Genomic DNA, 16,115 nt, shown 5'->3' with positions numbered 1-16,115 from the left:
TTGCTACAGTTGGGAATTGGTCACATCAGTGCTTGTGAGTCCATCATGTGACACTCACATCCACTCATATCTTTTTGCTTAGACATCTTACTCCAGTTAGAAGAGATAAATTAAGCAATTTGCATCTTTGCTATATAGGATTACTAGTGGTATTAATAAAATAAAATAAAAACATAAACTGTATGTAAAATAATATATCATTTTCACTACAGGTGAGAAGGGTTCTCCAGGTTTTCCAGGAAGACCTGGGCTCCCAGGAGAAAAAGGAGAAGCTGGTATAGAGGGTAAAGGACTTCCTGGACCCCCTGGAGAAAAAGGTAAGAAACTGTATTTTTCTGTGATTCTTTTTAGTCTTTAAACATGTCTTTTTAATGTCTTGTTTGCATCAATTAGTTGGAAATATAAGGTTTCTCTTCGACTATGAGCAAACATAGAAATATAATTTTAAAATTAAATCTTCATCTAGGTGAGTCTCTTAGACATTAGGTAAATGAAAAAAAGAAGAGCTTGGTAGTGTGCTTACTATTGGCTGCCACTGACTATAAGGGCCCTTTCACACTGACAGCGCCCAGGCGTCGGCGGTGAAACGTTTTTGCGGCGCTTTTCAGGCTTTTAACCCCCCCCAGCTCCCGAATAAAGGGTTAAAAGCGCTGCTACCGAGACACTTTGGCAGCGCTGCCCATTGATTTCAATGGGCAGGGGCGCTGTAGGAGCGGTGTAAATCGCCTGAAAAACGCCTCCAGTGTGAAAGGGGTCTTAATCTACCTTTGTTCCCAGAGCTAAAAAAAGAGTTCACTCAGTCCAGCAGTGGATGTAAGCTGGCTGGGACCACGAAGGAACACTATGATCCTGCATCTGGGTCTAGCAATGCCTGTATACAAACAAATAAATAAATTATAGGATGCTGCACTACCTATGCAAGTCCTTCTAATTACATAAATACTGTGCATGTGCTATGTACATCACCTCAACATAATCCTGGGAATATGTAAAATCATATCTATAAATGATTTACATCCAATTTATGTGCCCTTACTAAAAAAAATCAATAAAATAGTGAAAGGCTTCTTTTAATTGTCTATTATATTCCTGCATCCCAATTATTCATGTCCTGGTTTTCTAAAACACCACGTGATTCCATATTAATTGTTCACTTCTTTGCTGGTTATTTATCCTCCACTTCTTCATCCACCACCTTTTCAGTGATTGCCACCACCTTTCATACAATGCTCTCACCTTCAAGCATAGACCTAAAATGTTACATCAGGTCTGGCAGTGCTTTCCCTTTAAGGGATCAATATCCTTTTCCTCCTCTCACACTCCTCAGTCCATTTCGGATGGTGCGATGGACAATGTAATAGCCAAAACCAAAAGTGAACAAGGGAGCTGCTGCTCCAATGCTGATAGAGAGATTTTATATATGAGAAAATGTTCTGTTCACATATGTAATTGCAATATCAATTAATAAATTAATATTTTAATTTACTATGCTATGAGGAGCCCCCCTGTTTTATGTGCCTATTTACAGGGCACTAAAGGGGGAACTTGACTCCTTAATTGGGTAAACACTTGGATTGGCAGACTGGCAGATGTTACTGAATCTGAGGCATTGATGTGAGAATTGTCCATCGTGCCACCCCCATGGAGTGGGGAGTGTAAGAGGAGGAATGTGATATTGATTCCTCAATGGGAAAGCGCTGCCAGACCTAATGTATATTACCTCTATGCTTGGAGGTGAGAGCATTGTAGGAAAGGTGGTGGAAATCACTGAAAACGTGGTGAATGAAGAGGTGAAGGATCAATAACCAACCCAAAAGTACACAATTAATGTGGAATCATGTGTTGTGTTATGACGTGTACACACGGGCGGACTTTCCGACCGGACTGGTCCGACGGACCGAATCCGGCGGACAATCTGACCGTGTGTGGGCTGCATTGGACTTCTGACGGACCGTTTCGATCAGAAATCCGACGGACTTTAGATTTGAAACCTGCTTCAAATCTTTACGTTGTAACTCTGCCCGACTCAGTTCCTAACCGAAAGCCCGATTGTCTGTATGCTGGTCCGATGGACCAGACATGATGCAAGGGCAGGGTACTACATCTCGGGCTCGCGGCAAGCGCAAGGGAGAGGCGACGATGTCCCTTAGGTCTGGTATGGATTTTAAGGGGAACCCCTATGCTGAAAAAATGGCTTGGGGTTCCCCCAAAATCCATACCAGACCCCTATCTGAGCACGCAGCCCGGCCGGTCGGGAAAGGGGGTGGGGGCGAGTGAGCGCCCCCCTCCTGAACCGTACTAGGCAGGGTACTACATCTCGGGCTCGCGGCAAGCGCAAGGGAGAGGCAACGATGTCCCTTAGGTCTGGTATGGATTTTAAGGGGAACCCCTATGCTGAAAAAATGGCTTGGGGTTCCCCCAAAATCCATACCAGACCCCTATCTGAGCACGGAGCCCGGCCGGTCGGGAAAGGGGGTGGGGACGAGTGAGCGCCCCCCTCCTGAACCGTACTAGGCCGAATGCCCTCAACATGGGGGGGTGGGTGCTTTGGGGAAGGGGGCACCCTGCAGCCCCCCACGCAAAGCACCTTTTCCCCATGTTGATGAGGACAAGGGCCTCTTCCCGACCACCCTGGCTGTTGGTTGTCAGGGGCTGCTGGCGGGGAGCTTATTGGAGCCCCCTTTAATAAAGTCCCTGGGCATGCTGGGACTGTGATGTTATAAGGGGGTGTAGTCACCGGGTGATGTTGACCACACCCCCTTATGACGTCACAGTCCCAGCATGCCCAGGGACTGTGACGTTATAAGGGGGCGGGGTCACCGCCTATATAAGTCATTGTGGAGCACTCACACAGCATTACAGCGGGAGAGAGCATCTGATGTACCCCATACTCATTCACATAGGGTGGGGGGCTGGGATCTGGGGGCCCCCTTATTAAAGGGGGCTCCCGGATTCCGATAAGCCTCCCGCCCACAGACCCCGACAAACAATGGCCAGGGTTATCGGAAAGAGGTCCTTGTCCTCATCAACATGGGGACAAGGTGCTTTGGGGTGGGGGGGCCGCAGGGCTCCCCCCAAAGCACCCTCCCCCCATGTTGAGGGCATGCGGCCTGGTACGGTTCAGGAGGGGGGGGCACTCGCTCGTCCCCACCCTCTTTCCTGACTGGCCGGGCTGCGTGCTTGGATAAGGGTCGCAAGGTGTCAATCTCACTGATAAAAGCGGCGAGATTGACTTTCTTTTCTAGTCCCGTCATACCCGAGTCACGTTCAAAATGAACGGACTTGTTCGTGTGTGGGCAAGTCCGTTCATTCGGAAAGTCTGTGGTAACTCCATCGGGAAGACCGGCGGACATAGTCTGCCGGAAAGTCCGGTCGTGTGTAGGCAAGTCCGTCCATAGTCCAGACGTGTGTAGGCAAGTCCGTTCATAAAAAAAGTCAGTCGGAAGTCTGTGAAAAGTCCATCAGAAAGTCCGTCAGACCAGTCCGGTCGGAAAGCCTGCCCGTGTGTACGCCCCATTAGAAAATCAGGATGTGAATACTTGGAACACAGGAATATCACAAATGATTTAAAAAAAGACTTTCATTATTTTATTGAATATTTTCTAAAAAACATTTGTTGGAGTTTTTTTTTTCTTTTTTTAGTAACAGCCCATAAATTGGATATGTATCAGGTATAGATATGATTTTACAGTATTCCCAGGATTATGTTAAGGTGGTATGCAAAACACATGCATGGTATTTATGTGATTAGAAGGACTTGGATAGGGATTTATTTGGTTTATTAGGCTATTGTGGCAACATGATTTAATGATTGCAGCTACCTGCACACATATACATTCCTAATATCTTTCACATGATATTGTTGTTATATAGGAGGTAACACGAAAGTGACACCATCATTTTAAAATGCCTGTATACAAACATATATCATGTTAAATAAAACAGTAATGAGATTCATTTTTTTTTTACAGTTGACATTGTATACATCTCTGAAGAGCAGTTTAGGTTATAACTTATTCAGTAATTATTTCCGGTACTTTCACTTGCATCTTTGTGAATACCATCTTTTATGGTACAAACAGTCATTTGTCATTTTAGGATTTCTGCTTGAAGTTAATTTGCATTGTATGTACTTAGGTTACCCTGGAATGGATGGCCCGCGGGGAGTAGATGGCATTACTGGTCAGCCAGGTCGTGATGGTTTACCTGGAGTTCAAGGTCTATCAGGACAGAAAGTAAGTAGCAGATTTGCCTTATGTAATCTAGAGGGCAGCTACTTTATAACGGGCGCATAGGATTAACTCTTTGTAAGTCTATGCGGTTTAGAAGATTTGTATCAAATGGCAAAGGAAAGAAGGCAAAGAATTTAGCTGAACAGTCCAAGCACACCTTTTCCGCACAATCTGAGAGCAGGAACACACAGAGAAAGTTCACTGAAAAATGTTAGTTTGTTTCTTGCCCACATTTTATTATATGAAACAATAACCTAAAGTCATCCTTCACAGGGAGGAAGTGTAACTATAGCTAATTAAGAAAAATTAAACATGTCACTAGCAATCACGCAGCAGTTTGTTTTTCTGAGCCCCAACTGTAATGTTTTTTTTACCCATTGATACCGTCAGTAGATCTACTACTTTTCCCATTTTCTGTAGGAAAACAAAGCTTTTGTGCTAGTGCTATTTACAGACTGTATAATAATGTCATTATTGATACAACACAGCTCCCTGTTCCACAGTTCCAAATGTTTCTGGGCTCACTCAGCTGTTCAGTTTGTGTGTGGGAATTAACTTTGGTGGCTCTCTCATTCATTCACTGCTCCAACACATTAAAAGCCCCTTATTTATTCAAACATTTTTGGTGATGGCGAGGGAACCCATTCATCCATTACCTTGTCAGACTCCAAAATCCTAATGAGGCATAACTTATTTTAATTGGAACCAGCACAGAAATATGGACACTAGACGCCATGTTATCTAATGCCGCGTACACACGAGCGGACTTTCTATCCTACTTGGTCCGGCACACTTTCCGACGGACTTTGTCCGCCAGGTGCGCCGGACTTTAAAACAGACGGACTTGCCCACACACGCCGGGACTTTCCGGCGGGCTAAGTCCGCCCGTCTTTCCGACGGACTTTCGCCGGAGTTCCGGCGGACTTTCAGAATGAACGGACTTGCCCACACACGGACAAGTCCGTTCATTTTGAACGTGACTCAGGTGCGACGGGACTAGAAAAGGATGTCAATCTTGCCGCTTTTATCGGCGAGATTGACACCTTACTAGCCCCGTCGCGGGGCATACCAGGCCCTTAGGTCTGGTATGGATTATAAAGGGGAACCCCGCTACGCCGAAAAAACGGCGTGGGGTCCCCCTAGAATCCATACCAGACCGCGATCCGAGCACGCAGCCTGGCCGGTCAGGAAAGGGGGTGGGGACGAGCGAGCGCCCCCCCCCTCCTGAACCGTACCAGGCCGCATGCCCTCAACATGGGGGTGGGTGCTTTGGGGGAGGGGGGCGCCCTGCGCCCCCCCCCAAAGCACCTTGTCCCCATGTTGATGAGGACAAGGGCCTCTTCCCGACAACCCTGGCCGTTGGTTGTCGGGGTCTGCGGGCGGGGGCTTATCGGAATCTGGGAGCCCCCTTTAATAAGGGGGCCCCCAGATCCCGGCCCCCCACCCTATGTAAATGAGTATGGGGTACATGGTACCCCTACCCATTTACCTAGGAAAAAAGTGTAAGTAATAAAACACACTACACAGGTTTTTAAAATATTTTATTAAACAGCTCCGGGGGGGGGGATCTTCCTCCGGCTTCGGGGGTCTTCTTCCGGCTTCGGGGGTCCCTCCGCTTCATCTTCTCCCGGCGTCCGGTTGGTTCTTCTCCGCTCTCCGGCCTCTTCTCCCGGTGTCGCAGGTCTTCGGCCGGCCCCTCCGCTGTCTTCATGTAGCTCTATTGCGAGCGGAGGTCCGGACTTCTTGGCTTCTTGGCTTCTTGGCTTCTCTTCTCTTCTCTTCTCCCAGATGTTGACACGACGCTCTCTCCGGCTGGACTGGTCTCTGAGGGCTGCGTTGTGACTTATATAGGCGGAGACCCCGCCCCCATATGATGTCACAGTCCCTGGGCATGCTGGGACTGTGACGTTTTAGGGGGCGTGGTCGACCACGCCCCCTAAAACGTCACAGTCCCAGCATGCCCAGGGACTGTGACATCATATGGGGGCGGGGTCTCCGCCTATATAAGTCACAACGCAGCCCTCAGAGACCAGTCCAGCCGGAGAGAGCGCCGTGTCAACATCTGGGAGAAGAGAAGAGAAGAGAAGCCAAGAAGCCAAGAAGCCAAGAAGCCCAGAAGTCCGGACCTCCGCTCGCAATAGAGCTACATGAAGACAGCGGAGGGGCCGGTCGAAGACCTGCGACACCGGGAGAAGAGGCCGGAGAGCGGAGAAGAACCAACCGGACGCCGGGAGAAGATGAAGCGGAGGGACCCCCGAAGCCGGAAGAAGACCCCCGAAGCCGGAGGAAGATCCCCCCCCCCCGGAGCTGTTTAATAAAATATTTTAAAAACCTGTGTAGTGTGTTTTATTACTTACACTTTTTTCCTAGGTAAATGGGTAGGGGTACCATGTACCCCATACTCATTTACATAGGGTGGGGGGCCGGGATCTGGGGGCCCCCTTATTAAAGGGGGCTCCCAGATTCCGATAAGCCCCCGCCCGCAGACCCCGACAACCAACGGCCAGGGTTGTCGGGAAGAGGCCCTTGTCCTCATCAACATGGGGACAAGGTGCTTTGGGCGGGGGGGCGCAGGGCGCCCCCCTCCCCCAAAGCACCCACCCCCATGTTGAGGGCATGCGGCCTGGTACGGTTCAGGAGGGGGGGGGCGCTCGCTCGTCCCCACCCCCTTTCCTGACCGGCCAGGCTGCGTGCTCGGATCGGGGTCTGGTATGGATTTTAGGGGGACCCCACGCCGTTTTTTCGGCGTAGCGGGGTTCCCCTTTATAATCCATACCAGACCTAAGGGCCTGGTATGCCCCGCGCTCGCCGCAATAGGAAGATTTGTTTTTCCTATTGCAGCGAGCGCGAGATGCAATACCATCCCCTCGTGTCGTATTTGGTCTGTCGGACCAGCCTACACACGAGCGGGCTTTCCGTCGGACCAGCACACACACGAGCGGACTTTCCGCCCGAAACTGAGTCCGACGGAAAGATTTGAAACTTTCTTCAAATCTAGGTCCGGCGGGCTTTTGGGAAGAAGTCCGCCGGAAAAGTCCGCCGCCGCCCACACACGGGCGGATTGTCCGGCACACTCTGGTCCGCCGGACCAAGTATGCCGGAAAGTCCGACCGTGTGTACGCGGCATAAGGCTGAGGCAGTATCACTCAGAGATGGGTACCTTGCCACATGTCAAAAAGGCAAAGGTACCCATCTGTGATGATAATGAGGTCTGAGGATCCCAAACTAAGGGGGAATAGGGTGTTATACCCAAAATATATAATCATGCAACCAAATTGCAAGATTGAGCACTTAGCATAAAGACTTGTGCAGACACAAGCAGAGTATCATGAATGGCATTGAGAGCTCGAGACAGGGTTATATAAATTTTGCTTAGACAGAATTTACATAGCTGTCAGTGAGCCCACCGTAAACAGCTAACTGGCTATCTTTAACAGCACTTAGTAGAATCTGAAAACCAGAGAGCTTTAATGGGCCTATCATAAAACTGCTCATTAAAAACACTCCAATTCACAGCCTCTCTGACATGACCTGGGCCCAAGTAACTGAACCCATTATCAAAATATTTTTTAAGCCAACAGCCACTAGTAGCATCTTAAGCCTCCATTAAAAGAGGCTTTATGGCATGTCATAAATAATTTGTAGAAAGCAAAAAAGAAGCAAAGAGTATTGAAAAGCAATCCAAATTCCTCTCTGTTTGTTTTACTGGCAGGACCAACATCTACATTTAATTATTAAATCCTGAAACGACAAAATTATATTAATAAAGAGCATACACTCAAATGTATAATGCCCCGTACACACGGTCGGACATTGATCGGACATTTCGACAACAAAATCCATGGATTTTTTTCGACGGATGTTGGCTCAAACTTGTCTTGCATACACACGGTCACACAAAGTTGTCGAAAAATACGATCATTCTGAACGAGGTGACGTAAAACACGTACGTTGGGACTATAAACGGGGCAGTAGCCACTAGCTTTCGTCTCTTAATTTATTCTGAGCATGCGTGGCACTTTGTGCGTCGGATTTGTGTACACACGATCGGAATTTCCGACAACGGATTTTGTTGTCGGAAAATTTTATAGCAAGCTCTCAAACTTTGTGTGTCAGAAATTCCCATGGAAAATGTGCAATGGAGCCTACACACGGTCGGAATTTCTGACAACAAGGTCCTATCATACATTTTCCATTGGAAAATCCTATTGTGTGTACAGGGCATAAGTATTACAATCATTTTAGGCACAAATACCCCCATATTATGAGGTGCAGGAGAGTGACTAGACATAGGGCTGTGCACAACAGAAACATTTGTTTCATTTCATATTCATCTCTTTAGGTAATAGTTTTGTTTCGTCATATTCGTTATGTTAGAATGACTTGTTTTCGGAGTTAATTTCACATATTTGAATTTGTTTAGTATATTTGTTATTTTCAAAACTAATTAAAAATCTAAAAGGAATAAAATGGAAAGATATTGCAATAAATACAATATGGTATAAAAGTGAAATAAGAGGATTCCTGCTTAGGCTGCCTTATAGAACATAATAGAAAAGAATTCGATGGAATAGGATAAAACAGAATATAATAGAATAAAACAGAATAGAATATCATATAAAATAAAAGAATAAAACAGAATAGAAAATAAAGGAAGAGAATAGAATAGAATAGAATAGAACATATTGTATTCTTTCATTGTATACTCTTTTATGTTTTATTCTATTCTAGTCTTTTATTTTATATTCTATTCTGTTTTATTCTGTTCTTTGTAAATCCTCTTCTATTATTTTTTTGTTGTTTTATTCTTTTCTATTCTATTAAGCAGCCTAAAAAACAATTACGATCTTACTTCACTTTTATACCTTACTGTATTTATTTCCATTTTGAGTTCATTTTAGAAGTTAAATTCATTTTAAAATTTGGATAATTAATTTGTTATAATTTTCATATATTGGTTATTAGATTGTACCACACAGTCTATGAAAATACTGATACAGCTAGAAAAACTGACATTGTGGGAGGGTCCGCTGAATTTATTATAAACAATCAGCTCTCCCATCTCACAACCTTAAGCTCTTTTAATTGGGTGGAGGCTACATCAGTGACACCCTCTAAAAGCTTCACAAAAAATCTGCTGCAATTGGAGCTCTCAATTTTCCATCATAGCTACTCACAAGCGCTCAGAATCATCATTGTGGGCCCGTGACTCTGACATACCAGATCAGATTTTTGCTGCATTGAACTGCACTCTGCCAGCACTACATTTTGGGCAAATCCTTGTTAAGTAGTTTCTGCTTTTATTGCCATTTATTCTACAGCAAGTGTCACAGACATTTCTTAAGGTCAGAATCATTACAGCATATACTTGCAACAATGCATGTTTCCGTGGTAATACATGGGCATTGTTAGAAATGTCTAAATGTACTCAATGGCTTTGTGTTAAAGCAAAGGCATACTGTTTGAAAAAAATGTTAACATCTTTGTTTTGCAACCTTCCTGTCATATAATAAGTGGTTCTTTTGAGAACTTAATGTTCAACTTGTTTTTCACAATAAAATTACAATATTGTTTTAACATATCTAGGGTGAACCAGGACTGGGTCTTCCAGGCCCTAAAGGATTGCAAGGATTACCAGGTCCTTCTGGCCCTGCTGGAGAAAAAGGAAATACTGGTCCACCAGGTGTCCCTGGTGAACAGGGCTTTTCAGGGGTTCCTGGCCAATCGGGCACTAAAGGTAACATAACATAAAATAAATCTTGTGCTACAGAAACATTTTTGGTACATAAAAATGGTTTTCTTTAGTGCAACACTGAGCAAAAAGTCTGAATTTATTTCAGTCATAGCAATGAAAGAACATTGTGGGAAGCTAATGCTAGTCATACACTTGGCATATTTATTGTTTAGTTTTCCATCAGATACCTACATTAGTAATTGAGAGGGCAGAAGAATACCAGTAGAGTACCATTCAGAAGGCATTTTGGATCAGTTTCATGCCACTTTAAAACATTTGACCATTCAAAACTGGGAAACAGTTTAAACTATGTCAGACATCTATGGTTGAGATGAGAAGAAAAGCTTAAAACCTCACAACACATTGTGCCAATGATATTGCTGACATAAGGGTTATATAAACTAAGCATTTTGGATTTTCCCCCTTTTTATACATCATGATAATTGAATCATGTTAAAGTGGTAGTAAACTCTGTTATACCACTTATACCTACAGGTAAGTCTACCTACTGTATAGGTACTGTGAATATCTCCTAAACTTGCACTGTTTAGGAGATATTCAGAGTGCATGCAGCCGGAGACGTCGCTGTATGCCTTACCTTCGGAGCCTGTGCATGCGTGGGAGTGATCTCATGTATCTGTAGGCCGAAACCCGGAAGGGAGACCGGGTGAAGATGGAAGCCCTCTCAGCAGTGACAGCGCAGCACTGAAGGGCTTAGTTTTGAGGTAAGTCTCTCATAATAGTAACAGACAGTGCAGTGCTACAAGGATAATCTAACGATCTAAAATAATAATAAAATGTCCATATAAAAAGAGACACATAATTGTAGTAGAAAAGCCGGAAACATCAATGGTGGTAAAGGGTGCTTCATGTAAATTCTCAAGTGCTCCTTAATCCGTGCTCACACCACTTGCTAGCCAAACCGCTCACCTTGCAAAATGGACCCTTGAGCTAACAGGAAGGTCATACAGGCATTCGCCACCAATGGTGGTTAAGGTTAAATCTTGAATGGAAAGCCGGGCACCTCTTGCATTCAATAGCTTTAAATGATTGTCATCCGTAATCACATGAAATGTAAAAAGACAATATAGTGCTCTCTGTATGGCTAAAATTTAAATACTTTATTAAAAGACAGGTACTCACATAGGAGGCACTATACCCAGTGCTAGGAAAATAGATGTATTTGACTGAGGAAGTCCTGCTGGACGATACGCGTGCGGGAGCATCCCTGGACGTCACTGCAGTCACCTTATCATTTGCTGTTACCATTTGATGTGTATACATCTATTTTCCTAGCACTGGGTATAGTGCCTCCTATGTGAGTACCTGTCTTTTAATAAAGTATTTAAATTTTAGCCATACAGAGAGCACTATATTGTCTTTTTACATTTCATGTGATTACGGATGACAATCATTTAAAGCTATTGAATGCAAGAGGTTCCCAGCTTTGCATTCAAGATTTAACCTTAACCACCATTGGTGGCGAATGCCTGTGTGACCTTCCTGTTAGCTCAGGGGTCCATTTTGGAAGGTGAGCGGTTTGGCTAGCAAGTGGTGTGAGCACAGATTAAGGAGCACTTCAGAATTTGCATGAAGCACCCTTTACCACCATTTATGTTTCTGGCTTTTCTACTACAATTATGTGTCTCTTTTTATATGGACATTTTATCATTATTTCAGATCGTTAGATTATCCTTGTAGCGCTGCACTGTCTGTTACTGTTTACCCTAAAAGGATTTATATATTTGCCTTTAGTGTTCAGTGGCTTCTAGTTCGTATCAGGTTTTTGCGCTGACTGTTTGTTTTTGATTATCTAAGTCTCTCATAATGTGCTAGTATGCGATACATACTAGCCATTATAACATTGTTTTGCAGGGTTTTTTTGTCAACTGCGGTTTGCTACCACTTTAAGAGTAGCTGATTTTATATTCTAATCAAATAGTTTGGACTAGATTTGGTATCAACCTTTAACAATGAATATATTGCCATAATATTATAATTAATTCAAATATTTAAAAGTTTTTTGGGGACATCTTATACATTAAAGACTATTCCCACCTGAAACAGAGGTCTCTGGGATGACTGGAAGATTATTATTATTATTTATTTATTATGAAGCCCATAAATAAGAAGGGTCAGATGCATCTGAAGAGAGCAAATCTTACATAATGGGGAAAAGGTTTATAGGTAATGATAAAGAAATCCAGGTGTTACAAAACATTAAAACAACACTCAAACAGCCAATCATAGCGATCACATGACCAGGAATCCCAGGACAACATCTCTGGCATTAAGAACCCCTTGAAGAGCTGGCAGAAGTTGACAGTACAGATTTGACCTAGTAGAAAATTTAAATGCATGTTCATGTAGGGGGACATCTTATACATTAAAGACTATTCCCACCTGAAACAGAGGTCTCTGGGATGACTGGAAGACTATTATTATTTATTTATTATTAAGCTCATAAATCAGAAGGGCCAAATGCATCGGAAGGGAGCAAATCTTACATAATGGGGAAAAGGTTTATAGGTAATGATAAAGAAATCCAGGTGTTACAAAACATTAAAACAACACTCAAACAGCCAATCATAGTGATCACATCGCCAGGAATCCCAGGACAACGTCTCTGACATTAAGAACCTGTTGAAGAGCTGGCAGAAGTTGACAGTACAAATTTGACCTACTGGAAAATTTAGAATGCATGTTCATGTAGGTAAGAAGACTGGCAAGATTAAGGTTCTAGTGCTTGAAGGACACTCTGAATGGCTGTTACATAAAATAGATGATGTAGCAGTGTTTTTTATTACACTTCTAAACACAAATAAATAATACACCATCACATAAGATCACCTTAACATATCTCACGGAAATAAATATTGTGGGGTTATGGATTCCACCTATTTATAACTATGTATTAATTTGTCTATTCCTGTGATTAGCTAGATTATCAAAGCTCTGTTATAGTTAATGGTGATGGTACAATAATAAGGTTAGCTACTAAAAATAAACACACTGCTTAATTAAACACGGGTCTTATTTATTTCCCAAGAAAATAGGAATGATAACATAAAACACTAAAAGAAAATATTACAGAGCATATAAACAAAAGAACATAAAGATACTTTACACAAGGTCCTCCTCGAGATGCTGTCTCAGCTGCGCTTGATGGAAAGAGGACGTAATTCCAGACGGTCAGTACTTTTAAAGCCCAATCAAACAACACCCACTGCCAGCCTATCTATCCTATATCTATATCTATATCTATCTATATCTATATCCAATAAAAATCTTTAAGAGACAGTCCTTCTTAATATTTGTCCATCCTCCAGGAAGCATGCTGTAGTGTCCACTAGGGGCAGCATTCATCCATGAATCAACGCTACTTGACCCGGGTCATCTTTCAGTGACAACTGGCCTTTGATCTACTGTAACTCAGCACATTTTAATTCACACCTCTTCAGGGGGTCTGCAGGAACATCCTGTCGGAGATGAATTCCCATTTATGACTCTTCGTTATCAACACCCTGCTGGGTAACCTGCTGAATGGAATTCCAGGCTGCCCCCCAAGAATGACGTGGCTAGGTGTAATCAGGTTTCAACCATTCAGAAACATCCGATATTAAAACACAAAAACCATGTTGCCTTCCAACATAGGCTGCTTTGCGCCTGAAGGGCGCACATCACCCTTCTTCAGAAACAGCTCCTATGGAACAGTCCATAATTGTCTTAAGGTATTGTGCTTCCCAACATGTGCCGCTTTGCCCCTGAGTGACACACCACCACCATTCTTCAGTGACAGCTTCCAGGGCACCATTCTGTGTCTTCTCCCTTTCGGTATCTTCATGATGGAGTGCAATACAGGCAAGGGGTATCTGTTCACTCACCATTCACCAACACACATTCAGAGCCACATATCCACTAGCTTTCAGATACAGAACCTCGAGGAGGGCCTTACTCACCCATATTACACATATGTCAAACTATACCATCACACAAATCAACCCATTACCATAATATATACATATATATTTGACCCACCAAATTAAGCATCCCATGCCCAACCTCCTATAACCCTTCACTGTGTATATGGGTTGGGATTAGGCAGGCTTGCTCAATATAGCCTTCTCTACCGCAGGTTTGGCATGTCAGCGGTACTTCAGAACTCTGAATTGGCAGCAAAGCCTCTAACTTGTCCGAAGAGACCTTACCGTTAATTCGTCCCTCAACTTGCATAGATAAATGCGAGACCTTCCTATATAAATGTTGAGTCCAACAACACATATAAACCTGAAACACTGACAAAACCACAAAATTCCATCCCTGTGCCTGGATTTCAGAGACCATGCCCAGGGTATACCATGCACCTCTATCTATTGTTAGGCTCAGGGAACACCTTAGTTCCATGACTAACTTTACATTGGTATCGTTTAGGACAAAAAAAACAAACTTGTCTATGTCCCAAATAATACCCAGGTGCTTCATTCACAGCAATGATCTCTCCATCCAAAACACAGAGTGAAACATCTTCCCAACATTTCTTATTCATCATCGTGCACTGACCTGGCATACAAAGGACATCATGATCATGCCTCAGACAGAGGGAAATATCAACCTGCCTCCAACTTCCATCCTCTCTGATCACAAGTGGGTAATTTAGCCTCAGATGCAACAAGGTACAATCCCCAGTCAGTAATCCCATTGATATCACCGAATATACAGACCGAGTCTGCACTTCTTCTGTATATGGGATCAATGAGGAAGCATAACACTTTTCGTAATCCAAATTAGCAGAGCCCATTCAGGCATTCAACTACCACTTTGAATTAGTATAAGCGATGTGTTTTGGCAAAGTCTTACTGAGTTGTGATGCTAACTCATAAGGCCACTCCTCCTCATACAGAGACTGTACAATCAGCTTGATGTTGGTTGATAATTCCACTTGCCCCTAAGTGCACGCCAGAGCCCATGACATATTTTTGCCCTGTACCACCACACTCCCTACCAACCTTTTAAAACATAGTTACAGGGTAGGTGAGGTTGAAAAAAGACACAAGTCCATCAAGTCCAACCTATGTGTGTGATTATATGTCAGTATTACATTGTATATCCCTGTATGTTGCAGTTGTTTAGGTGCTTATCTAATAGTTTTTTGAAACTCTCAATGCCCCCCACTGTAACCACTGCCTGTGGAAGGGAATTCCACATCCTTGCCGCTCTTACAGTAAAGAACCCTCTACGCGGTTTGAGGTTAAACCTCTTTTCTTCTAATTTTAATTAGTGGCCACATGTCTTATTAAACTCCCTTCCGCAAAAAAGTTTTATCCCTATTGTGGGGTCACCAGTATGGTATTTATAAATTTAAATCATATCCCCTCTCAAGCGTCTCTTCTCCAGAGAGAATAAGTTCAGTGCCCGCAACTTTTGTTCATAACTTATATCCTCCAGACCCTTTATTAGCTTTATTACCTTCTTTGTACTCGCTCCATTTCCAGTACATTCTTCTACTCTGTGGGGCCGGATCAAAATCTTGTAGCGTGGGAGAATTATCGCTTTATCCCTGGAGTTAATCCCCTTTTTAATGCATGCCAATATTCTGTTTGCTTTTTTAGCAGCAGCTTGGCCCATCCTCTAGATCATTTATGAATGAATTAAACAGGATTGGTCCCAGCACAGAACCCGGGGGGACCCCACTTCCCACCCCTGACCATTCTCAGCATTCCCCATTTATCACCACCCTCTGAACTCGCCCTTATAGCCAGTTTTCAATCCATGTACTCACCCTATGGTCCATGCCAACGGACCTTACTTTGTACAGTAAATGTTTATGGGGATCTGTGTCAAATGCTTTTGCAAAATCCAGCTACACCACGTCTACGGGCCTTTCTTTAGCTTTATGTGACTTTGTTGAATGTCATTAATCTCAATCTGAGTAACAAAGCCCTGCTTACTGTCTGAAGCTATGGCTGAGAGTTTGTTCCTCAGGATACTGATGTCCACTTCATTAATAACACCTATCCTAGCTCCTATTCCCCCTAATATAGTGTTGAATACATCCCTTCTCTTTCGGTTACTCCTCAGAAATAAGTGTCCTGAATGAATCTCATTCTGAATCCGCACATCTCTAGAAGTAAACCACTGGTACAATGACT

The 16,115-nt window shown here is 43.5% G+C and overlaps 1 protein-coding gene across 1 annotated transcript in view; it reads left to right on the top strand.

Annotated features, from left to right (window-relative positions):
- The window catches only part of COL4A1 (collagen type IV alpha 1 chain), a 241,783-nt gene that overhangs the window by 162,434 nt on the left and 63,234 nt on the right, over window positions 1-16,115 (top strand). The window contains exons 28-30 of the mRNA XM_073614495.1: window positions 213-317; window positions 4,138-4,235; window positions 9,819-9,969. Coding sequence (XP_073470596.1) covers window positions 213-317; window positions 4,138-4,235; window positions 9,819-9,969 — 354 coding nt within the window. The remainder of the gene's footprint in view (window positions 1-212; window positions 318-4,137; window positions 4,236-9,818; window positions 9,970-16,115) is intronic.

This window comes from Aquarana catesbeiana, linkage group LG02 (genome assembly GCF_042186555.1).
Source record: "Aquarana catesbeiana isolate 2022-GZ linkage group LG02, ASM4218655v1, whole genome shotgun sequence".
Classification (NCBI taxonomy): Eukaryota; Metazoa; Chordata; class Amphibia; order Anura; family Ranidae; genus Aquarana; species Aquarana catesbeiana.
Note: the sequence above shows the minus strand (reverse complement) of the source record. Positions and strands in the feature narration are given on the sequence as shown.